Genomic DNA, 24,537 nt, shown 5'->3' on the forward strand with positions numbered 1-24,537 from the left:
ACTTCAGAAGAGTGTAGAATACACGCCACAAACCGTCGTAGTTCCTTCCCCGATTACGTCACAAGGACGCCATATTCAGTAGCCAATCATCCGACAGTTGTGATGTCTTTTATCCAATGATCTATCAATATAGCCGGAATGGGCGGGCCAAGACGTCGGTTACGTAGTTTGTCATCCTACCGGTGCTTCTCAGCCGTATAACTGGACTGCATTGCTAAACGTGAGTATAGCACGAGGCCTGCAAATAGTTACATAAATTATAGTCATACACTTGCTATAATTAGTCCGTCATGTGTTGATAGAAACGGCTGTCCAGCTAGCATATAATACAGCTTCTTTCGCGCGTCTCATTTAGAAATGTGCCAGTCTTTCTTTTTCACTCGTTAGCTAGTTAGCTAGCATTAACCTTAGCTTACCTGCTATTTAGCCAATGAGGCGTGAATGAAGCTCCACATGCTAGTGCACTAACGTTACTTTTCTCTAGTGAGCCATATTCTAGTCGTTGCTGTGCACACAGAATTGGTGTTCATATTTAGTGAGTCGCAGCCGACTAACGCTACTCGCTGGTTGTCTAAACCTGGAGAGATCAAGGTTTTCAGCTGGCAGTTGTTAGAAGCAGAACTATGTTGTTTATTGTCGGTATTCTTTCGATTGTAGAAACTTGACCTTTTGCCCTATGATTGTTGTCAGTGGAAGTAGATCATCCTGAAGTTAATGAGAGTGTTATACCATTTAATGTTATTTCAATGTTATCATACTGTTGACTTGTCCTTCAGCATGGGCAGTGTGTTGGCTGCCAGCTCCCCTAACCCTCCTCCAGCCTCAGGGGGTGGCAGTGCCCCAGGGGGCGCAGGTCTAGTGACGGTACCACCAGGTTTCACTATGCCCCCAGTGTCTGCAGTCCCACCCTCCTCAGGCACACTAGGGCAGCCCGGGACAGATGCAGAGGCCTCTCGCCCCAACCCCGGCACATTTGAAGAATGTCATCGCAAATGCAAAGGTTTGTCTAAGGCTCATTTGCTTGCATTGCTCCTGTGGTCCCACAATCTATGTTGTGTTTACTTAGTCTTTTCGTCTGCTTCTCAGAGCTGTTCCCTGTGCAGATGGAGGGGGTACGCCTGGTTGTCAACAAGGGCTTGAGCAATCACTTCCAGGTCAATCACCACAGTGTGAATGGGATTTGCAAGCTCTTGAATAATTTATTTGTTCTTCTTAGAATTGAAATATCAAAGGACAACAACATATATACATAGCCAAAAGTTTGGAATAATTAAGAATTGTTAAAAGTTTTTGAAAAAACTATCTTATGCTCACCAAGGCTGTTTTAATTTGGTCAAAAATACAGTGAGAACAGTAATGTTTTGAAATATTCAAACAATTTAAATGAACCATTTTCTATACTATATATATACACTTTTTTTTTTTTAAATGGAATTTATTTTGGTGATTGCAAAGCTGAATTTTCAGCAGCCATTTCTACAGTCTTCACTGTCATGATCCTTTTTGCTTAATGTTTTTGAGGAAATTGTGATGCCTACCATTCAAACGTGTGGGGTAAGATCAATGGAAACAAAGAGAAATTAATCATTTTAATCAGCAAAGATAAATTAAATTGATCAAAGTGAAAATACATTTGGAATGCTTCAAAATATTTATGTTTTAAATAAATGCCGTTCATTAAACTTTCTATTCATCAAAGAATGCTGAAAACATTTATCGTTGTTTCCACAAAGATGTAAAGCATAATATTTTTTTTTCAACGTTAAGTAATAATAATAAGATTCATTAATAAATGAGCACCAATTTCTGAAGAATCATGTGACACTGAAGAGTGGAGTAATGATGCTGAAAATTCATAAAATAATTTATTAAAAAATACATTTTATAAAAATAGAAAACCTCTTTTAAATTTTAATATTTCATAATATTACTGTTTTTACTGTATTTTTGATCAAATAAATGTACCCTTTGAGAGCATAAGAGATTTTGTTTCTAAAAATCATTCCATACTTTTGACTGATAGTGTATAACATCTTAATTTGCTTCCTCAGGTTAGTCACACAATTACTCTAAGCACCTTGGGGGACTCGGGTTACAGATTTGGAGCCACATATGTGGGCAGCAAACAAACAGGACCTGCTGAGGTGAGCGTCTTAGTTGCATTTGAGCTGACAGAAATTTGATTATTGTTTCAGAATGAAAAGAGTAGTTGAATGATGTTCACACTTTTTTTTTTTTGTCTGACCCCCTCAGTCTTTTCCAGTTATGGTAGGTGACATGGACAACACAGGCAGTCTAAACGCACAGATCATCCATCAGCTGACCAACAATGTTCGCTCTAAATTGGCCATTCAGGTATGTACAGCTTTGCAGTCATGTTCGCTGGTTGCAATCAGAATTTTAAGGAAATAGAACAAATTATGGTCCAGTAGATCTGATTAAGACTTACAGTGTGAAAAAAAAAATCCTATAATTTTGTGAGAAGAATTATATTCTTTCTTGAGCTTTAAGAATTTAGATGGCATAATGAATTTTAAATTCTATTTTTTATTTTTTTAAACTTGTTCAGAAAATCAGTGCTGCATAGTGTTCTGTTATTAATTGCCTGATTAAATGATGGGTTACAGACACAGCAACACAAGTTTGTAAACTGGCAATGTGATGCAGAATACCGTGGTGATGACTTCACAGCTGCTGTTACCCTTGGCAATCCAGATGTTCTTGTTGGATCTGGTAACAAACTTGCATTTTCTATTGACCATGACTGTCAAGCTCCAAAAATTACTATATGCTATATACGCTATTATCGTAATACACACTACCGCTGAAAATTTTGGGTCTGAAAGATATATATATATATATATATATATATATATATATATATATATATATATATATATATATATATATATATATATATATATATATATATATATATATATATATATATATATCTTATATATATCTTATATATATCTTATATATAATTTTTTACATTTTTTCTCTTATGCTCACTGACACTGCGTTTATTTGATAAAAAAAAAAAGAAAGAAATATTATGAAATATTACAATTTTAAAATTTATTCCTGTTATGGTAATAGGTTTATTTAACATGTAGTTTAAATAAATAAAATAATTTAACTAATTCATTATTAATTAATCAATTTAATAATCTAATATAAAAATAAGATATTGCATAGTCTTCACTGTATGAAATAAATATAAATGTATTCTTATTAAAGATAAAAACAAAACTATTCAGTTAAGAACAGTAAGATATTTTCTCTTTTGTTTGCTTCACATTAAAGGGATAGTTCACACAAAAATTCAAATTGTCCTCACTTACTCACCCTCATGTTGTTCCAGACCTTTATGAGTTTCTTTCTTCTGCTGAATACAAAATAAGATATTTTGAAGAATGTTGGGAACCAAACAGTTGACGGTAGCCATTGATTTCCATAGTAGGAAAAAAATACAATACAATGGAAGTCAATGGCTACTGTCAACTGTGGGTTTACCAACATTCTAAAAAAAAAAAAAAAATTTGTAAGAAACAGAAGAAAGAAACAGAAGAAAGAAACTCAAACAGGTTTGGAACAACTTGAGGGTGAGTAAATAACTACAAAATTTAAATTTTTGGGTGAACTATCCCTTTAATGACGATCCCTTTACTTTCACTTGAAACAAAACTGGTAGTGTTTACATGAATACTCCACACGGTGAGCAATTTGATATAATTGCGTGTGTATTCGACCATTCAAGCACAATAAAACTGCTGAGAGGGGTGCTTTCCGTGCACGCACTTGTGCGTCCCATTCTTTATTTTCTTATTCATACATTTCATCATTCTAAAGTGTTGATAGTGATGTACAGTGAGGAAAATAAGTATTTGAACACCCTGCTATTTTGCAAGTTCTCCCACTTAGAAATCATGGAGGGGTCTGAAATTGTCATCGTAGGTGCATGTACACTGTGAGAGACATAATCAAAAAAAAAAAATCCAGAAATCACAATGTATGATTTTTTTAACTATTTATTTGTATGATACAGCTGCAAATAAGTATTTGAACACCTGAGAAAATCAATGTTAATATTTGGTACAGTAGTCTTTGTTTGCAATTACAGAGGTCGAACGTTTCCTGTAGTTTTTCACCAGGTTTGCACACACTGCAGGAGGGATTTTGGCCCACTCCTCCACACAGATCTTCTCTAGATCAGTCAGGTTTCTGGGCTGTCGCTGAGAAACACGGAGTTTGAGCTCCCTCCAAAGATTCTCTATTGGGTTTAGCTCTGGAGACTGGCTAGGCCACGCCAGAACCTTGATATGCTTCTTACAGAGCCACTCCTTGGTTATCCTGGCTGTGTGCTTCGGGTCATTGTCATGTTGGAAGACCCAGCCTCGACCCATCTTCAATGCTCTAACTGAGGGAAGGAGGTTGTTTCCCAAAATCTCGCAATACATGGCCCCGGTCATCCTCTCCTTAATACAGTGCAGTCGCCCTGTCCCATGTGCAGAAAAACACCCCCAAAGCATGATGCTACCACCCCCATGCTTCACAGTAGGGATGGTGTTCTTGGGATGGTACTCATCATTCTTCTTCCTCCAAACACGTTTAGTGGAATTATGACCAAAAAGTTCTATTTTGGTCTCATCTGACCACATGACTTTCTCCCATGACTCCTCTGGATCATCCAAATGGTCATTGGCAAACTTAAGACGGGCCATGACATGTGCTGGTTTAAGCAGGGGAACCTTCCGTGCCATGCATGATTTCAAACCATGACGTCTTAGTGTATTACCAACAATAACCTTGGAAACGGTGGTCCCAGCTCTTTTCAGGTCATTGACCAGCTCCTCCCGTGTAGTTTTGGGCTGATTTCTCACCTTTCTTAGGATCATTGAGACCCCACGAGGTGAGATCTTGCATGGAGCCCCAGTCCGAGGGAGATTGACAGTCATGTTTAGCTTCTTCCATTTTCTAATGATTGCTCCAACAGTGGACCTTTTTTTACCAAGCTGCTTGGCAATTTCCCCGTAGCCCTTTCCAGCCTTGTGGAGGTGTACAATTTTGTCTCTAGTGTCTTTGGACAGCTCTTTGGTCTTGGCCATGTTAGTAGTTGGATTCTTACTGATTGTATGGGGTGGACAGGTGTCTTTATGCAGCTAACGACCTCAAACAGGTGCATCTAATTTAGGATAATAAATGGAGTGGAGGTGGACATTTTAAAGGCAGACTAACAGGTCTTTGAGGGTCAGAATTCTAGCTGATAGACAGGTGTTCCAAGACTTATTTGCAGCTGTATCATACAAATAAATAGTTAAAAAATCATATATTGTGATTTCTGGATTTTTTTTGTCTCTCACAGTGGACATGCACCTACGATGACAATTTCAGACCCCTCCATGATTTCCAAGTGGGAGAACTTGCAAAATAGCAGGGTGTTCAAATACTTATTTTCCTCACTGTATATTTACATACCACGATATGCACAACATAGCAAAATCTTTAAGGATAGACTTTTTATACTGTGGTAACAATATATATGTAATCATAACGCCCAGCCCTAGTAGGAGCTCATGTTCACATTCATGTTTCGTCTGATAGGTATCATCGTTGCGCACTACCTCCAGTCCTTGTCTCCTGCTTTGGTATTGGGGGGCGAGCTGGTCTATCACAAGAGACCAGGAGAGGAGGGCACTGTCACATCATTAGTGGGCAGGTACACAGGTAATCATTTCCAGATCATTCTTTATCACATTTTATTCAGGGTCTGGCAAAAATCATAATTTGATTAAATGTACTAATTGGACCTGCTACCTTTTCATCCTCAGGTAGTAACTATGTCGCCACGTTGACTGTTGGAGGAGCTGGTGCACATGCGTCATACTACCACAAAGCCAATGACCAGGTACTTCATATATAGTTGAATTAAATGACAGATCTGTTACTCAAGATAAGACCCGTTGTCTGTTAAACTCACTTTTCTGAATCTGAAAACCTCCCACAGCTCCAGGTTGGGGTGGAATTTGAGGCTAGCACACGGATGCAGGACACAAGCATGTCGTTTGGTTATCAGTTGGATGTACCCAAAGCAAATCTGCTGTTTAAAGGTATTAGAAGGCTTTTCTTGAACGGTTTCAAAAGTTGAGTTCTGGTTCTCAAATATAATTGGCTGAGAGCCATTTCTGGCCATGCGATATTTTAACAGTATCACATGGAAACCGTTTCACCGTTTGGTTCACTCCACTTGCAGCATTTCTCGCAGCATTTCTCATAGCAAGTGTCATGGCGGACAAGCAAACCCACCATAATTTTACAAATCCTAATATTGTTGTGTGACGGAAGGTAGTTTTTAGAGTTTTTTTCTGATTTTGTGTGCCATTAGATTGCAGCAAAGACTTTTGTATTGAAAAGGTTGTAAACAAGGATGTTGTTTTTACTTTAAACAACACCTTATAAAACTTACAAATGCATTGCTTAGTGCTGTCATGGGAAATCCCCTTTACTGTTCAAAGGACAAAGATATTGCTTTCCTCAGCGGACATTCAAACTGATTTTGGGATTATGAATAAAAGCAGGTAAAGCGAAGCAGTAAAAACTCACTAAGTCTCTCATAATACTCTACTATACAAAATACAATAAGCTTCAATAAAGCAACTCAGTGTTGCTTCGTTGCTAGTTTTAAAGTTTTAGAATTCGTAACAGGCTTGGGCTTGGCTGTTAAACTGTCAGCTTGGCAGCATGGCAGTGATTGTCTACGGCCGAATCACAGCTGTGCTGATATAAAGCAATATTGCAAGGCTTCTTGTGTGATATTGCTCATATGTGTATATGTGTGTGTATTTTTATATATATAATATCTCATGCAGCCCTACTTATTCCATGAATATTCCAGTTTTGTTCTACTGTTAAACTTGCCTATCCTCTTCAACCTTGTTCTTCAGGTTCTTTAGATAGCAATTGGGTGGTGGGAGCGACACTGGAAAAGAAGCTGCTTCCCCTTCCTCTATCATTAGCTCTAGGCGCCTTCCTTAACCACCGCAAGAACAAGTTTCAGTGTGGCTTTGGTATCACCATTGGATAGAACCACCGTGGCGATTTCAGAATCACAACAGATACAACCCTCCACCACGCTTGGACTGGTGCAAAGAGACATGGGGACATGGACCAACACTGAAACGGACTCAGAGACTCCCAGTATTAGTGCGTTGAACCTTCACAAGGATGGACCAGGACAAAGAGCTCGCAGGGCTGTCCAACAGAGCTCTCATCAATATAAATGTTCAGTTATCTGATAAACAGACAGTCACATAAGGTTTGTTTTTAAATGCACATCATGTGGAAGAACAATGTCCAATGCATGTAACATTAAAGGTGTTTTGGAAGAAAGTACGTATCCGTATTCAAAATATACTTCATTCAAATACAGTCAGTTAATGTGGAAATGCCTTTGCGTTTTTTTGCCTTTTTTGAGACTATTATTCTTTTGGCTTTTACACAAGACTGTTTTCTTAAGGGCAAAAGACACATTTGTTGATCTATAAACATAAACCGTTTGTTTTGGTCTATATAAATGTCATACGGTTTGAGTGCTCATTTTTCATGTACGAATTAAAATGATTTAATGTTCAGTAATATACTCCATGAAATGCTGTTTGTGATGTCAAAATTATGAAAATTCAATGCATGGGAAGCTCTTGGTTTAAGACTTAAGTGATGGGTTAAGTCGATGCCTGTGTCCCTTTTGCCTGGTTTCACAGACAAGGCTTAAGCCTAAAATGCATGTTTGAGCTGTTATAACTGAAAGCAACTTGCACTGACGTATCTTAAAATGTCAGTGCCATTGTTTTGTCTTGAGATGCACATAAGTAATATTTTTTCCTAAGGTACATTTATAAAAGCTACTTAAATGTCCGAATTTAACTATGGATTACTCCTGGCTTAATCAAAATCCTGTCTGTGAAACCGGGCCTTAGTCTCATGAAATAATTAGTCACACAGAACCATCTAAGACTTTTGACCATGAGATCCTTTTCCTGTATATGTCTGTTAGGGTCTTTGGGGCAAATTCGGATGCTGGTTTCATATTGACCAGGCGTAACCAATCAGAATGTCCTTTTTATGTCTCAGTGTGTCTCTGAATTTTCCTCATAGACAAATTTCCAAAGTTTGTATTTTAGTTAGTTGTACACAGTTTAAGGTTTTTGGGGCAGTCAAAGAGTTGGAGAAGATACTATAATAAACCTGTAAAATTTAAGCTGGTTTTAATGCCCAGTGGTTTTTCATGTCTCATGCTGATTTCATGTCTTTGTGACATTGGTGGAGTAATATAAAACAGGCTTTTGTCCTGATTCGAATGGATTATTTTACAGTGCAATTGTTGAATAAACATCTGGTTGTGAATTGGGTTTTGAAAGGAAGCAGGTTTTATTTTCATTGACAGATGAAAAGAGTCCTACTCTCATTGACTAAGGATTGCAGGATAAACTGTATAGGTAATCTGTCGTTTGACAGTGAGGCAATATGAGAAGGAACAAATATTTATTGTTTATTAAAAAAAGTCAGCAGTAAGCATAGTGCATTTATATTTGTATTACAAACATGAACTTCAAATGTGTTATATATTAACTATAACACGAACCATATTTTACAAAAAAAAGCCTCCAGTTCTAGATTTCAATTTTCAGGCAAACCATTTTAAACAGAACAACTAGGAACATCTGCGGGACTGATTTAGTCCGATTAAGTTTTTTTGCTCTGTCTCTTGTGGTTCTGGATCATTCTCTTCATAACCAAGTCCAACTCGAGGTCCGACTGCTGAACATCTGTGTTATCACAGCCAACCTTTGGACAGCTGTGAAAAATGATTTTCATTTAGCAAGGATACATTAAATTGCTCAAAAGTGTGAGTAAAGACTTTACGTTTTACACAAATTTATAGGCTATATAAAATAATGCTGTTTTCAATTTAAAAAAAAATCCAAGACATTTTCCACAAAACTATTGAGCAGCTCAACATGTTTCTTGAGCAGCAAATCAGCATATTAGAATGATTTCTGAAGAATAAATTCATTAAAAAATAATTATTATTTTTTTCAGAAATATTCAAAAATCTTACCAACCCCAACATTTTGAATGATAGTGCCAGTGTATTAAGTGTAATTTTTTTCAATTAAAGTTTACATTGACACTGGCTGTTGACAGGATATGGAAATGAATTAACTGTATACTTATTTGGGACAAGGTAAAGACAGAACTGAGCAGTGGCTACATACCGAAATGTCTTCTTATTTTTGTGCTTGGCCTTAATCATTTCAAGTACAGCCCCTTGGTCATAGTAATGATTGCATATCTTGTTTCTCACTGGATTGACCATCTCAACCTGTCAGAACAAGATAAGGTAAAATAACATTTCTGTAAGTTTATTATTCATGCAATACAAATAATACACAAACACCTCCACAAATGTGAACTTTTAACTCAAGAGCCATAACATCTTGTGCACTTGCTCAAGTGTATGTTTACCTGGGTGAGAGGGCAGATGAAGTTTGTCTGGCTCTGTGTAACAGCAATGTCCTCATCCAGTTCCTCCCCTTCGTTCTCATCTGCAGTTTGACCTGCTGCATATACATATATGTACAAATATACATTGAGGAATGGCATCACTTATGACATGTTTTTTTGTGAATGCTGTGCTGCAAGAAGTGTTGTGTCCCACCTTGAATGGCATATTTCCTGACACTGTCTTTGAAGGCAACCACCTTGCTGTGCCTTTGCAGGTCTGCGTCTGAAACCCCAGACATTAACTCGGTGAAACGGCCCTTTACAGAGTCTCTCAGATGAACCATGGCCTCCGGAGGTTCTTGTCTGACCTGCAGAACGTATGAGTGAAAGCAAGGGTGGCTCAGTGGGTGACTTGACAAAGACTTTGTGGAATTAGTCAGAAAGACAAACCTGGGCAGTCATCTCATCAACAGACTCCACAAAACAATTGATTTCTCTGTCCAGTCTGGAACACTCCAGAATCATGTCCTCCAGTTTCTTTAGAGCTGAACTGTTATCCATACCTGAAATTCAATAAAAAAAGGTACATTTTGAAAAGTATGTCTGAAAAACAAATGATAATATTTGGGACAAAGATAAATATATGCATCATATTAAGACATATATAATAGGCAAAAAGAGATTAATTAGGCTTACGCAACTTGTGGATATTATCAAAATCAGGGATTTTCTGAAAGAGTTTCTGAAAGAAGCCTCTTATGTTCACCAAGGCTGCATTCATTGACTAAAAACACAGTAAAAACTGCAATACTGTGAAATATATAAATAAATAAAAATATTCTATTTGAATATACTTTACATTTTTTAATTAATTCCTGTGAAAGCAAAGCTTTTCAGATTTTCAGCATCATTACTCAAGTCTTCAGTGTCACATGATCTTTCAGAAATCACAGTAATATGCTGATTTTGTGCTCAAGAACCATTATTATTCACATAGATACTATTCTTTTGAACTTTGTATTTATCAAAGAATGCAAATTCTTTTTATCATGGTTTTCACAAAAATATTAAGCAGCAAAACGGTTTTTAACATTATAAATGTCTTTACTGCAATTTTGATCAATTGTATGTATCCATGCCGAACAAAATGACATATATATATATATAATAGCTAGCTGTTGAGTGTTGATGTAAAAATACGGTTTAATCGTAGATTGGCTGCTCACCTTGTGCTTCGACTATTCCCAGCGCAACGTCTGATATCATGTCCATACAAGCTCCAATATCTGTTTGACATGACTTCAGAGTGGATACGGTGGACTGTACTGAGCTCAGAGACATCTCTAGAAGGCATGGGACTGCTGGAAAAGAAACAAACACAAATTCAACCCACAAACACACGTGCAGCTTTATCATTCACTTTCACCTACTTTGACAAAAGCGCACTGGAATGAACATTAAAAATCGATAGTGCACCAAAAAATGTAATTTCTCCAGTTCTTTGAACCTGTATGACTTTCGCGGTTTTTTACCGCGAACATAAAAGCGATGACCGACAGAATGACAGCTTTTTAGTCATCACCATTCTTATTTTTTTTACATGGAAAAATGTAAGTGATTGAGGCTGGGAGTCCCAAACATTCTGCCGAACATTTTTGATGAAAAAGGAAAAAAAAGTCATACAGGTTTAGCACAACATGATGAGTTAAATAATGGCATTATTTGTATTCTTTAGTCAACTCTTTGACAAAACTTATTAGCAACTTATTGACCTAAGTGGTAATAGCATTTTTACACATTAAAATGACTTATCTGCGATATTTATACAAACATAATTAAAAAAAACCCTTCGCTTTACCAAAAGTACCGCCACTAGTCGTTTCCGGTTTCGAAACGCTTTGAATGACACGTCAACATAAAAGACTTTTAACGATTTTACAATCATAACGTATTCTTAAATAACCACTACGTTGCACATAATTTTGACAGAGTTTGTAACAAAAAAAACTATAAAGCTGACAAAACTCTAAATTTTAAAATATCAGCATTTTTTCGACTTCGTATAAAGTCCATATTTCTTTGCGTGACTGTTAATTTGACAGTCAAATTGAACGGAAATTCGCAACAAGGACGCGCCTGTGCGCGGCCACGTCATGTAAACTAAACGGGGAAGGAGTTGCGTACACCAGGGTAACCAAAATAGGAGACTGAAACAGCATTTCTGCGTTTCGTTTGTTGCACCTGCTCGTTTTCCAAACCTGCATCGGCGGATAACAGACAGAGAATCTACAGGGTCTTCAATCATATGGCAAGATGTCAGATATCGGGGACTGGTTTAAAAACATCCCTTTCATCACCCGTTACTGGTTTGCTGGCTCAATTGCTGTGCCGCTAATAGGAAAGCTGGGATTAATCGGTCCTATGTATCTTGTGTTATGGCCGGAGGCATTCTTTCATAAATTCCAGGTAAGTTTAGATTAAACTAAACAATAACTTACAGAAACTTTAGACAATATCAGCGATGACAAGGCCTTGTAGGCCTCATCAGAAGTAACGTTACACAGATGCCCACACACATGGGCTACAGTGCTGTAGTAACATTAACTTAAACGGTTGTTGTTGATGAGATAGACGGTTGATGATGATGATTATGATTGACGGTTTTTTGATAAGCATATAATGCTGTCTAAAAAGTCTGGTTGCGTACACACTACTCATGATTGCCTGAATTGCATGTTTTTGTGTTATAATATTTAGTTGTACATTAGGTAGCTTGCATGTTAGACATTAAAAGTTGTCGAAACGAATAGTTCATGCGATGTTTAACGATAATGCAGAATAAGAATCGTAAAAGATGGCAAAACCGTAACACATGGGCAATATGTGCATCGACAATATTCTAACATATTTAATCTCTCCCTCCAGCTATCTGTCAAGTCAACATTAAAATTGTTATACTGGCGCTGTATTTTAAGGTTGAAAGGCAGAAAACGCAGTTTGATTTAAAAGTTGCGCACTTACAGAAAAGCAAAAACCGTAACATTGAACGCGTCCCAGCCTGATCTGTGCTCAACCAATGACAGCTGAGTACGCGTCTGGAGACTACTTCCGGGACATTAACACGGCTAAATTATTCTCTTTTTCTTTGAAAAGCCCTTCTTCTTACTGTGATGCCAAAAAAAAACAAAAAAAAACAAACATTGTTTACTATGTCTGATTAGAAAATATTTGAGTTTTTCGACTTTGAAAATAATATAAATAATAGTGTATCTATTTTCCACATTGTGGAGGTCGGCTTTTCTAATGACTAATTCTAACAGTATGTCTAAACTGTAAAATATTAAGCTTTTAAATATGTACAAATATGTAATTAATCATGGTCGCTTATTAATCATTAGAAATATAATATTTATTGTTTTCGGTGCCAGTTATTTCCACCAGGTGGCGGAAAGCTATTTGTTTGTGGGCTAAAAGAGTAAAACAATGTGATGGGGGTAAGAATGGGGTCTATGGAAAAGTTTAGAGTAAAACAGTGGAATAAATAAAATCTTAATTAAAATAAATAATTTCATGAAAGACATATTTAATTAAAACAGTGGAATAAATCAAATCTTAATTAAAATAAATAATTTCATGAAAGACATTTAATTAAAATGTACAATCAAATACTACATTTAACAGTGCAGTACTATAGTGAGTAGTAAAAAAAAAGATATATATATATATATATATATATATATATATCTTTTTTTTTTAATCCTAAATATTTTCTAAATAATATTTTACACATAATTATAATCTTAATTTTTCACCGTATAAATTAGATCTTTATGCATAAATTATAGCTGCCTTATGAATTTTAGGGTGGGGGTCCATAAAATGAGGATGATCGTATTTGGGGTGGGGGGGATACTATTCCTATATATAGTACTATACAGTTTCTATTCCTATATTATATTCCTATTAAATATTTAATGTATGAATCCATAGCTGAATTGGCTAATGTAGCTTGTAAATGGCACAAATATTGCTTTAAATATGTTTCCTATGACACCTTTTTACGCACCTGAAATCCAGGCACCTCTGCTAATGGCTAATTAACCTCTGTTTAATTTTTGTAGCTGCAATTTTAGTTGGAATTTAGGTACGTAGACATTGAGGTCCTATTCTTATGGTGTTTCTGTGCAGATATAGGCACGATAGAGTGAGGAATAACACAGGATAGTACAGATAAGTTTTGAAGAGTGTATATTGCCAAGCTAAGGGCAACACAAATCTTTCTGTCAAAGTGAACCAGTGCTCACATTGGCACATTTGTCTTGTGAAGGAACCATTTAGGCCAAATAAACCTCTTCCCGTCCTCTCGCAGCATACCAATCCTGCTGTGCTTTTTAACCCACTTTCTCTGCGCTGCAGTGCACAGAGGTCACCTCTCCACACAAGCGAGCTGGCGTGATTTATGCTGCAGTGCGCGATGGGGCCGCTGGACTGCCTGGCTACCGCAGAGCCAACATCAAAGCATTGCTGCTCAGCGGATTCACAGTGCCCCAGACCCAAAAACCCTGCTAGCTCAGAGTTTCTGTGTGTGCCGGAGGGAGGAGAGAAAGTGCTAGGAGTGAGGGAGGGAGGAATACGGGGAAAGGGAGGAGGACGTGACAGCCGGAGACTATAGAGAGGGATAAAGTGTGCATGTGCATGTTGAGAGGAAATTAAACACCAGAGAGTTTAAAAAAAAAAAATTGTGCAGGGTTGTGTGTTTGTTGTTTACTATACTAACCCAGTTTTCCTAGACTGGGAATTACAGAATAGTTCTTGATAACAGACCAGATGAGTGTGTGTTCCTCTCAGAGCGTGATGTCTGGTGTAATAGCTGCAATCATGCTCAGGCACATGGATAGAGAATCAAATCTGCAGTGCAAGCATGGATGCCACTTTTATCATAAAATAGGCAGTGCTTACAAATTGTGACTGCTGAGTATACTCAGTGCCTGTTGGTTTTCTATACCTCTACTGCAGTTTACGTGTCTTACGTCTGTGTTTATTACGTCTGATGACTACCTTGATACATCTGTATCATCCGGCCATGTCACTAATCATTTTTCTGTGCTCTCTCAACAGATATGGAGACCATTATCTGCAACGTTGTATTTCCCAGTTGGCCCAGGGACCGGTTTTCTCTACTTGGTTAATTTGTATTTTCTCTACCAGTACTCCTCGAGGCTTGAAACAGGTAGCTTCTTTGTCCCTAAATATATTAAACCTATTTGAATAAGAATAGCGTCTGACTGGACTAAAAAGTGCACGTAGTATTTTTTGTTAAAGTTGCGCTGGTCGATTCAGCCGTCATCTTAACTGCAGTTATGTCGTCTGCAGCTTTAAATGCTCAAGCTTTTTAAAGTTGGATGGATTCTGATTGTCAGTAAATGTTTTGTAAATGCTGGAAAAATTGTTCTCGTAGTGATTACAAAAATAGTTTTTCTGTGTCGTTAGTGTAATAGCTGTGGTGTGGACTTTATGTTCTCATAGAATTAGTACAATTATTAAAACTAGTTAAAATTCTAATTATAGTTATCACCTTTTAAGTCCCATTCACACCAAGGTCGATAGCTATATATTATTATAATGTTATAATCAATTGATGTGGATGCTGATATAGTTATCTTTATAACGGCATGCAACATCTCACAAAAGTTTTCACTTAACTGATGCCGTTGTAAAAATGTTCTAATCACTGTCATGATTAATTACATGTCCAATAATTGGGGGATTACCAAAATAAAGGGAGAACTTTTTATTTGGTCATGGGATTTCAAAATGGCGCCCCCCTTGTGGTGACCCGCTCCATGTAATGTAAAATGGCTTTAATTAGGCTTCTGATATGACTGCAGTCTTCATGTTCAGTTAATTTTAAATATAGTTTTCAGTTATATTATGTTTGTGTAAAACTGGAAAAAGGAGTGAGGACACTTTTAATGAGAGTAAATGAAATGATTCCATACTAATCATCATCTCTTCTCCCTTTCACAGGAGCTTTTGATGGAAGACCTGCAGACTACATGTTCATGCTTCTTTTCAACTGGATTTGCATTGTTGTATCCTTTCTGCCATGTACACACTATACAGTTATATTTTAAAAGAATAAACGGGTCATTCAGTGCAGCACAAATATTATTCAATGTCGTCAAACGATTTGCATCTGTGCAGCGCATACACGCATCACTGTAAATGAGTTCAGTCGGTGAAAGTGTTGTGATTTTAGTATATTGCATTAAATGATTTAATATTCTCTAAGGGTGTTTTTTAACTTCCACACAGCAAGCAAAAGCTTTTCTTGGAAGCATGTGCATTTCCATTTAACATTTGTAATTCAGATAACTGGCCTAATGATGGACATGCAGGTTAGTATTACCCCCCCCCCCCCCCTTTACCCATGTAAAGTTTTGATACCTTCAAATTTAAAGTGTTTTATTATATCAGTTAAAGGTTGTAGACTTGCTGTAACATCATGGAATTTTCACACTAGTAGTTAAAATAAAATAAAAAAAAGTGTAATATCTTTTTTTAAAGCATATTATTAGTATGTACTACCATTCAAAAGTTTGGGGTTGGTAAGATTTGAAATTTCCTATGTTCACCAAGGCTGCGCTTATTTGATAAAAAAATACAGTAATATTATTACAATTTAAAATCTCTGTTTTCTATTTCATGTATTGTAAAATGTAATTTATTCCTGTGATGGCAAAGCTGAATTTTCAGTATCATTACTCCAGTCTCCTGTCTTAAGATCTATATTAAACTATGGCCATATGTTTATAGCGAAACAAGATTTGTGGATTTGGAGCTGTCAGTTATGAAAGAAAAAATTAAAAATGCCCCCTGCCTCCCTTACATTATCTTTTAATCATTAAATTGCCTAAAAAGCAAACATCTTATATTGATTAAATGGTCATTAAATGAATACATTTAAAAATGTTTTTGTCTTTCTAAAAATGTGCTACTTTATCGAACGACAACCTTTCGTGATCTATCACCATTATTCTGCACTCCTGGAATTCGCAGTTAATTAAGCTTTTTAATGTAACGTATTAGTTATTTAAGGGACCGTTGCATGACAGTTAAAAGCAGCTTTTATCTATGTTGTGTGAGAGAAATTCTATTATGTTGTTTTAATTTTTAATTTCCCTATTTATTTGTTCATGAATATCGGGTTGCTTGTATCTTGCAGCTCCTGATGATCCCTTTGATCATGTCTGTTCTGTATGTCTGGGCTCAGCTAAATCGCGACACGGTTGTATCTTTCTGGTTCGGAACCAGATTCAAGGTATTCAATACATTACTATAGTATGTTTTATATGAAATGCTGATGTGTGTTTTAATGCTCCACACTAAAACCTGTTAATTTTCACACTAACACAGGCTTGTTATCTCCCTTGGGTAATTTTGGGATTCAACTATATCATCGGTGGCTCGTAAGAATCTTTTCCCCCCACACAGATTCATGATTAAATATCAGTCATTTGATGTAGATGCTGCATAACAATGAGTCATCACAGTGGCATAATAGTTATTGTAACAATAACCTTTTTTTTTTTCCTTCAGTGTTGTCAATGAGCTGATTGGGAACTTGGTTGGCCACCTTTACTTCTTTCTGATGTTCAAATACCCCATGGACCTGGGTGGCAGGTCCTTCTTGTCCACCCCGCAGTTCCTGTGAGTTTATTGGCTGCACAGCTGGCCTCAATTTCCTATTTTGAGTCAAGCAATGCTGGTGTCTGATTATTAAATATTTCATTTATGAATCCATAGCTAAATGAAAGTGATAAGTGTTGAAAAGCCTCTTATGGTGCTTTATTGTCATATTCTTCCTATCATTTCCTTTTTCCCTCAGATACCAGATGTTCCCAAATCGACGAGGAGGGGTGTCTGGATTCGGCGTTCCTCCGAGCAGGAGACCTTTACCCCAAGAGCAGGCAGGAGGGGCCGGTGGTGGTCGCCATAACTGGGGTCAAGGCTTTCGTCTGGGGGACGACTAAAGCCTTTGACTCTTGCGTCAATGGATAAATACAGAAACTTCTACCATCAATGCTGCAGAATATGGATTTTATATGTTTTGGGGTTCATTTGTGTTGCTTTTCTTCTGACCCGCAAAGGAAAAGTGACGGGGACTCTTTCCCAGCGTTACATTGTCCTCTTACTCTCGATGTCATATCACACTGTTATTGAGTTTCACAGTGTGTACAGAAACTCTGCAAAAATATGTGCTGTAGCAGAGTTGGTGAAATTGTAGGAAATTCAGGGGACTCTGATTGTGTTTCCCATATTATGACAACATCATTCAACATATGCAGGCTTCATGTTACTTGCTCACAGTCAAATGTAGCCGATTCATTTCTCTATGAACTGTTCAGTGTCGATTGTCTGTTAGCATGATTGTTTAGGAATGGCCATGGATTTTATATCAAATGTTTTTTTTTGTTAAATCACCTCATTTGTCTAAATTTATTAGGTTAAATTTATTGTAATGTTTCTTAAGCATTGCTTATGCTTTGCATTTGTCAATTAACTGAATTACCAATCAGAATCTGAACATGCAGATGAAAGTGCTGTGCATATTTCAGTCTGTTTGTTACATACATTCAGATGCATATTTCCATCTGTTTTATATAGATGCCAGCCTTGAGTAGTTTATCAATCCATTTAAAGTAAAACTGCCATCCATGCATTCATCACACATTACTGATGATCAAACCAAGTTATCCTGTGATACATGTGCAGTCTGACTAGCAAACAGAAACCTACGTTTTATTATTATTTGTACACTAGGCTTTCAGTACTATCATATTTGATTTAGTATGCACTTAACACGTTGGTTTAATATTATAATGTCCCTCAACACATTGTTTTGATAAAGGTGCTTTACAAAATCCAGACACCTTTGTGTGCATATGGTATATAATGGTGTGATAGTCACATTAAAATTATACATGGTGATTATGCCAAAATCCTTGTCAAATAAAATTTACTACTGTTCTAATCTACAAGTTTTACTAAAATGTCAGTTCAGTTTACATTTTTTAGTGCTTCAATTATTGCCATTTCATTGAGTGCATTTTTGATTGCTGATGCTACAAATATACAGCAGCTGTGCTCAGTATTTGAGTACATTGATTTCAGTGTCTTGAGGGACACACTCAGGATACAGGCGCCTTAAAGTTGCATTTAAAATTTGCAGCACCCTGAATGGAAACTTAATGTAAGAAAATTAGCAGCTCCCGAAGAAATAGTAGCGGGGTTTTTTTATTTTATTTTACTTTGGCAATGCTACCGTTGTGTAAACAATGAAACTCAGAACAGGCTTTCAATCATTTGTGTTTTATTGAATTACAGCAGACTGGTTCTTATAAAGAGCAAGCAGGATTCTTGGTAGCAGTACAGTATTCCTGATACATGTCTGAACATGACACTAAAAGCAGCAGCAGGAAAAAAAGAAATACACTTAAGCGAGCTGAAAGCAGTTCACAGCGGAGTAGTGGAAAATGGAACTATGCCTTGAATACCAGGAAAAGCCAACATGATAAGTATAATTTTGCAGTTACTGTAATATTGCCCAAAAATTAGCCTATGACTACAAATAAACATATGCTGTGCATCACTGTATTGTATTGATTTCGATTTTGATTATGTCCACCATGTGGCTCTGTCCCCTTGGCGATAAGGTACAGTATGAGAGTGCAGGCAATGTGTTTATGGTTCAAAGAAAAGTCCATAATATCACCTCGTTTTCTGGAATGAGATGTTTTTTATTGAAGCACCGCTTGTGTGTATGTGTGTGTCCACTTGAAATGTTAAGTGCCATCGTGGACCACATTGTGTTTTATAACAGCTTCACCAGCAGGTGGGTTGATTTTGTGTCCTCACAAAAATGATTGAACATTCCATTATAAGGGTCAAAGGAAATGTCTTGGGACTCCTATTATAAATGTAACAAAAGTCTCATCTTCAAAAATTTTTACAAATCTGTTGAAGTACAGAAAAAAATATTTACAAGGGCCCTTTTAAAAAACAAACACATAATAACAACAAAGCAGTCAAACTTTGGCACTCCATGGTCACTCTCCGGACAGTGTTTCACAGATGCTCCCATTCCATCTTGTCTCTGATAACCTCAGAGTCCAGATATGAGATCATTGGTTCCATACACGACGACAAAGGTCATTCCTTAATCATCAGGCCCATGTAGTTAAGTCATAGCAGCCTGTTTTCTTCTGCAACAGAACAAGCAACAAATGCCACTTGACTCACATAAATTATGGATGGAGGCTTGAAAGAAAAACGAAAATTGACACTGCCCCCTTCCCAACTAACACAAAATTTGGGCTCTGCTCAATGCTAAGCTGGCTAAATTATAGACTGCCGACATCCTGGGTGTCTTACAGCCACATCTGCTGCCTTATCACAAGAAACAACTATTACTCTGTGAAAGCAACTGTCTTGCTCCTCCATTCAAAACATCAACCAGCTAGTTAAAATAAAAGAAGACTATTACCTTTACAACTTCATCCCGTCACTCGATGTTCTGCTGACAGCACTTCAAGATCACGTGCCACTTTCTGTGCATCATAGTCTTTGCTGTCAATGTCAGCTGCCAAGGAAACCCACCTCTTACCATCTACACTTCCCTGTCCATGTTCCTTGCTCTTGCTGATATCAGGCATGTTGTGGCCCAGTTTACTGGTGAACCATTCTACTATGTCCTGGTTGGTTAGTTTTGGTTGCTCTGCAAGCTTCTCAAAACCCTCCTCTTTTTGTACCTTTGCCTCTTGAAAGTGTCTTTGTAGGACGCTCTGTGTCTGATCCGTGATCAACAAGTTGTTTTGTCCATTCTGTCTTTTGTTGCTAAGACTTTGAAATTGCTCCATCCAATCTAAAGTTCCATTCTTCAGAGCAGATCTGTTGTCCTTAAACCAGCGGACAATTTCTGTACGAGCTAGCCCTGTTTGGATTTCTAGTTGGTTGTACTCCTCTGGTGAGGGCCACTGGGTTTGTGCAAACACGTCTTTAAGGAGGCAGAGTGACTTGCCATCAATGGCCTCTGGACACACTGAGGACGTGAGAATGGGAAGAGGTGAGTCCCTGACTCTGCTGTCCTGCTCATGGACTCCATTCAATGTACCCCTTTGAAGGTGATGCTCAAACCGTTTCGAACCCATCGAGTTGAGCAAGGCTTGTTCCAGGTTGTCACGTAGTGCACGGCGCTCCGCAAACCAGCAATCGATTTCATTTTTGGAGAGCCTGGTGTCTGCTACAAGGTGCTCTATCTCAGCCTGGGTTGGAAAGCTAGTCCTTTGGAAACTCTCCTCTAACCTTTTCATTTGCTCAGAGGATTTGCCTTTAACTCTCTCTAGTAGTGGAAACTGTGTGGCGACAGGCTTATGTGGTTGGCTGTCCTTTGAAGAGAAGTCTGTTTTAATCTGTTGCACTGCCTTATGGTTTCCATGGCGCTGATCGCTGAACCATTTTTTGATCTCTCCCCAGGAGAGGCCAGTCGTCTCAATGAGACGATACACTTCTTCATCATCAGGAAACTGGCACTGAGCATAGCTAGTGGTCAGCTCTCTGATCTGATCAGGGGTTTTCTCACAATCTGAAGAAAGACTTGGTGTTGGAGAGACAGACTTCGGAATACTCTGAACGGACTGGATTATTGAAGGCCTCTTTATCTCTGGGGCAACCAGTGGTGCTGTATGGGGCCTCTTGACACCCTGTGCTATTTGATTTGTGACTGTTAGTGTGAGAGGAGAACTGGTCGGATTTGAGCCATTGGTAACTGGTGCCAACACTAGGCCAGATTGTCCAAGGACATGGCAAGAGACGGTCTGGATAAGGGGCTGTGAAGCTTTAGTGGACTGAGCTAACTGAGCAGGAAAGACAGTGAATGCTTGTTGAACAGACTGAATCGTTCCATTGAACATTTTCTTTCGTGCTTCCTCAACTTCCTCAGGAGACCAGCTGATACCTTGTTTTAGCCGTTGGGTAGTGAACCACACTTTAATTTGTTCTTCGGGGTGTTTGGAGGCTGCAGTGAGCCAAGAGAGCTCCGCTTGAGTAGGGTACGGAAACTTGTTGAAGGAGGTGATGAGGGTCAAGTTGCCATCTAACGAGGGGTTGTATTTTGAAGTGTTCAAGGGGACGGCGATTTTTGGTACCAAGTTGTAGTTAGGTGGGCGTTGCAGAGATGGCATTATATGAGAGAGGCCATCTTTAAGAGTTGCATCTGGGATTATCACAGTCCCGTTCACATTCACTGCAGTGATTTGCTTTTTCGGGAGATCTTGAGCGAGTTTGTCCAGCGGATTATCGTCTTGTAGCCGTAAACTGTCTGCTTTGGACTTAGCCATCTTAACAGTAGTGGATTTGTTTGAAGGAAAAGCAGTAAAGTCCTCTCCTGACTGAGGGCTGGTTGTATCATAGATAACTGCACAGTTTGAACCTTCGATTGTCTGTTCTAGAATGGTCTGACTGTTTAATTTGATTCTCTTGAACTTGAAGTTGCTCTCCCCGGGATGGCACTTCTCATTGTGTTCTGTCAAAGAATCAAACTTTTTCGTGTTAAAGTTGCATACTGCACACAAGTAAAGTGGGTTGAGTATAACATTGGGGTGGTTGGAATCAACATGGTCTTTGAACTCGTTGAGGTTTTGTGTGGAAAAGGGACAGTATTTGCACTCATAGCCTCCCTGGAGTTTCCTCTGTGGTCGTGTTTTCACGTCAGGTTTCTCCATCTCTGTTGCTTCCTGCAGAGAGTTCACAGAACTCTTCCTCTCTGTACAGTCCTCACTAGAAGACACATGTGATGATCCATTCTCTTCTGTACCGTCCACGCAAGAATCCATTTCTTCTTGATCGTCTGCAGTCACCAAGTCATCCGGTCGGATCATGCAGGGGATTGTAGACTTTCTTCGACTAGCCATGGTCAGGGAGTAAGACGGTACAGTGCAGGGGGACTCTGGTGATAGGCAATGGGCAGGTTTTTGTCTGGTGGAGGATCGGTAAAGGATGTTTCAGCTGACTGTGAATGTCAGCTCCAATGGAAGACTTCATGAGACTTCATCCCAGACCACACAGCCTATTTAAAAAAAGAAAAGATACAAATGAAGCAGGACAGATTATCAAGCATGATAATTAAGGTATAATCTAGGTATGAATTAGCCTATATGTATAAAATCACTCTGGTGCAGACACAGCTCATGAAGAAAACAAAGATACTCTATAATTGGGCTTAATTTGAGCTGTCAAACCACAAATAGATAAACTTGTTCTTGAAAAATTGGCTATAATCAAGGTGTTGTCTACAATATATATGTCCCTTGCCAGGAATTTTTTTGTTTGTTTTATTTATTTTTTAAGATTTTGTATAGGGTCGAACTTAAAATTTGTATGTGCCATTCACAAGTTTTTCAAGCCGAATTCAGAGTAAAATTGAGCAGTTTTGAGCAGTCCCCAAAGTCATATCAGGATAGATGCCGAACATCAGCTGCGGTGTGCAAAGATTCATTAAAAAAAATTAATAAAAAAAAAACAAGTTTTGATTTTAGGATACTGCATGTTGTGTGTCTGCCGCATCTAGTGTGTGACCGCCTATAGACACTTCAGGTGAAAATGCAGTTTGACAGCTGAACAATAAAGGCTTACAAGTCACTGTTTGTCATTGCAATGTGATTAGATAGATGTCTATCAACACAAAAGGTATCAGCTTTTTAACTGTTAATTGTCACTTTAGGACTACAGATCATCATTAAAATTTAAGATGAAGTCTTAAGGCTCCTGCATGAAATCATTTACACAAACACCCTAGTACTGTGTATTAAATTAGAGTCATCAAGCAATATGGCGGTCAGTCCAGGTGGGAGGGGCAAAAACATCCTGTGTAGGCCGAAATTGTCCAGTCCAATAATAGCCTTCCTCAGGCCTGTGGTGCCCTCAGCAGATCTCAGTACATTGGAGACTGATTAAATATGGATGGGACCCTGAGCATCTCATGTCACAGCCTCAACTCACTGTGAGAACATGAGTATAATGTAACCCTGGCAATTATTTTTTTCTTCTTTGAGAAAACTGTGCTAAGGGCAAGAAAGAACAACCAAAGTTCACAGAAGAGAAAAATTTTTTTTAATTTTAATTATTATGCAAACCGCTTTTAAAAAAGACAATTAAAAAAATAAAATCAACAAGATTGTATAATTTATTAGTATTTATATTGATTCCTTTGCTCATCATTGCAAAAAAGTAACAAAGAACATAAAACATGATACAGAAACCTAAACATTTAACTATCTTCATATTTTGGTAAAAGAGGTTCTGCTACAAGCAATAATAAACGGTATAAGCAGCTACACTGAGGGAAAAAGATGGTTGCATAAAAAAAATAATTCACCTAAACCAGCCAGTACATTTATTACCCCATGAAAATCACTAGGAAAGGAAATGCACACTGTCAATTTTAAGTGTTTGCCAAGGGCTTGCAGCCAATAAAAAAGTATAAAGCATGAGACCACTTAACTTATGATCACAGTGTTCAATGTAAAGCCATTTAAAAAGAAACATTACTTAGCCTCAAGTCTCAAAAGTCATTATTGACAAAAGAAAAAAAATACTGATTGTTGTGTACTTACGGTTAAAACTAGAGCCCGACCGATATATCGGCATTTTCCTAACTATCGGTATCGGCATTTATAACGGCCACACTGTTAGTGATATAAAACGCACACACACAGGTCTGTTAAATTAAGCAATACTTTTAAGGTAGTCTAATATTTTTCTGACTAACAAAATTACTGACAGTAAAAGGTAGAAAGAAATTTAAATAAAGAAATTAAACGAAATTTAAATAAAGTAATTAAACGAAATTTAAAGAAATTAAACGAAATTTAAATAAAGAAATTAAACGAAATTTAAATAAAGAAAAACGAAATTTAAATAAAGAGATTAAACGAAATTTAAATAGATTAAACGAAATTTAAATAAAGAAAA

At 37.5% G+C, this 24,537-nt stretch overlaps 4 protein-coding genes across 12 annotated transcripts in view; 2 read left to right on the forward strand and 2 right to left on the reverse strand.

The window, feature by feature from the left end:
- tomm40 (translocase of outer mitochondrial membrane 40 homolog (yeast)) lies at positions 1-8,571 on the forward strand. Of its 5 annotated transcripts, none has more exons than XM_081388771.1 (10): positions 1-220; positions 777-1,000; positions 1,087-1,154; positions 2,052-2,144; positions 2,254-2,355; positions 2,628-2,733; positions 5,608-5,730; positions 5,835-5,911; positions 6,011-6,113; positions 6,948-8,571. In XM_081388771.1, the coding sequence occupies exons 2-10, from the start codon at positions 778-780 to the stop codon at positions 7,085-7,087; spliced, it is 1,035 nt and encodes a 344-aa protein (XP_081244897.1). In that variant the 5' UTR covers positions 1-220; position 777; the 3' UTR covers positions 7,088-8,571. The 5 variants fall into 5 exon arrangements, with proteins under 5 accessions (XP_081244897.1, XP_081244900.1, XP_081244898.1 ...); XM_081388774.1 differs by lacking the exon at positions 1-220 and adding an exon at positions 227-635 and having other exon boundaries at positions 6,948-8,421; XM_081388772.1 differs by lacking the exon at positions 1-220 and adding an exon at positions 227-591 and having other exon boundaries at positions 6,948-8,421.
- nsmce2 (NSE2 (MMS21) homolog, SMC5-SMC6 complex SUMO ligase) lies at positions 8,313-12,586 on the reverse strand. Of its 5 annotated transcripts, XM_081388779.1 has the most exons (8): positions 11,366-11,411; positions 10,734-10,868; positions 10,204-10,309; positions 9,958-10,070; positions 9,722-9,875; positions 9,529-9,623; positions 9,279-9,385; positions 8,398-8,857 (listed from the first exon to the last, which is right to left on the reverse strand). In XM_081388779.1, the coding sequence occupies exons 3-8, from the start codon at positions 10,286-10,288 to the stop codon at positions 8,746-8,748; spliced, it is 666 nt and encodes a 221-aa protein (XP_081244905.1). In that variant the 5' UTR covers positions 10,289-10,309; positions 10,734-10,868; positions 11,366-11,411; the 3' UTR covers positions 8,398-8,745. The 5 variants fall into 5 exon arrangements, with proteins under 5 accessions (XP_081244903.1, XP_081244905.1, XP_081244902.1 ...); XM_081388777.1 differs by lacking the exon at positions 10,204-10,309 and having other exon boundaries at positions 8,313-8,857; positions 11,366-11,622; XM_081388776.1 differs by lacking the exons at positions 10,204-10,309; positions 11,366-11,411 and adding an exon at positions 12,529-12,586.
- On the forward strand, positions 11,392-19,538 carry derl1 (derlin 1). The gene is made up of 8 exons (XM_081388775.1): positions 11,392-11,973; positions 14,626-14,737; positions 15,535-15,599; positions 15,879-15,905; positions 16,733-16,828; positions 16,924-16,976; positions 17,107-17,217; positions 17,396-19,538. Exons 1-8 carry the CDS (start codon positions 11,821-11,823, stop codon positions 17,538-17,540), a joined length of 762 nt encoding a protein of 253 aa, XP_081244901.1. The 5' UTR covers positions 11,392-11,820; the 3' UTR covers positions 17,541-19,538.
- zhx2a (zinc fingers and homeoboxes 2a) overlaps positions 18,860-24,537 on the reverse strand; it is a 17,403-nt gene continuing 11,725 nt past the window's right edge. Inside the window, exons 3-4 of the mRNA XM_081388760.1 lie at positions 20,054-22,633; positions 18,860-19,772 (exon numbers count right to left, since the gene is read on the reverse strand). Coding sequence (XP_081244886.1) covers positions 20,064-22,478 — 2,415 coding nt within the window. The 5' untranslated portion in view covers positions 22,479-22,633 and the 3' untranslated portion in view covers positions 18,860-19,772; positions 20,054-20,063. The remainder of the gene's footprint in view (positions 19,773-20,053; positions 22,634-24,537) is intronic.

This window comes from Scardinius erythrophthalmus, assembly GCF_964197995.2.
Source record: "Scardinius erythrophthalmus genome assembly, chromosome: 16".
Classification (NCBI taxonomy): domain Eukaryota; kingdom Metazoa; phylum Chordata; class Actinopteri; order Cypriniformes; family Leuciscidae; genus Scardinius; species Scardinius erythrophthalmus.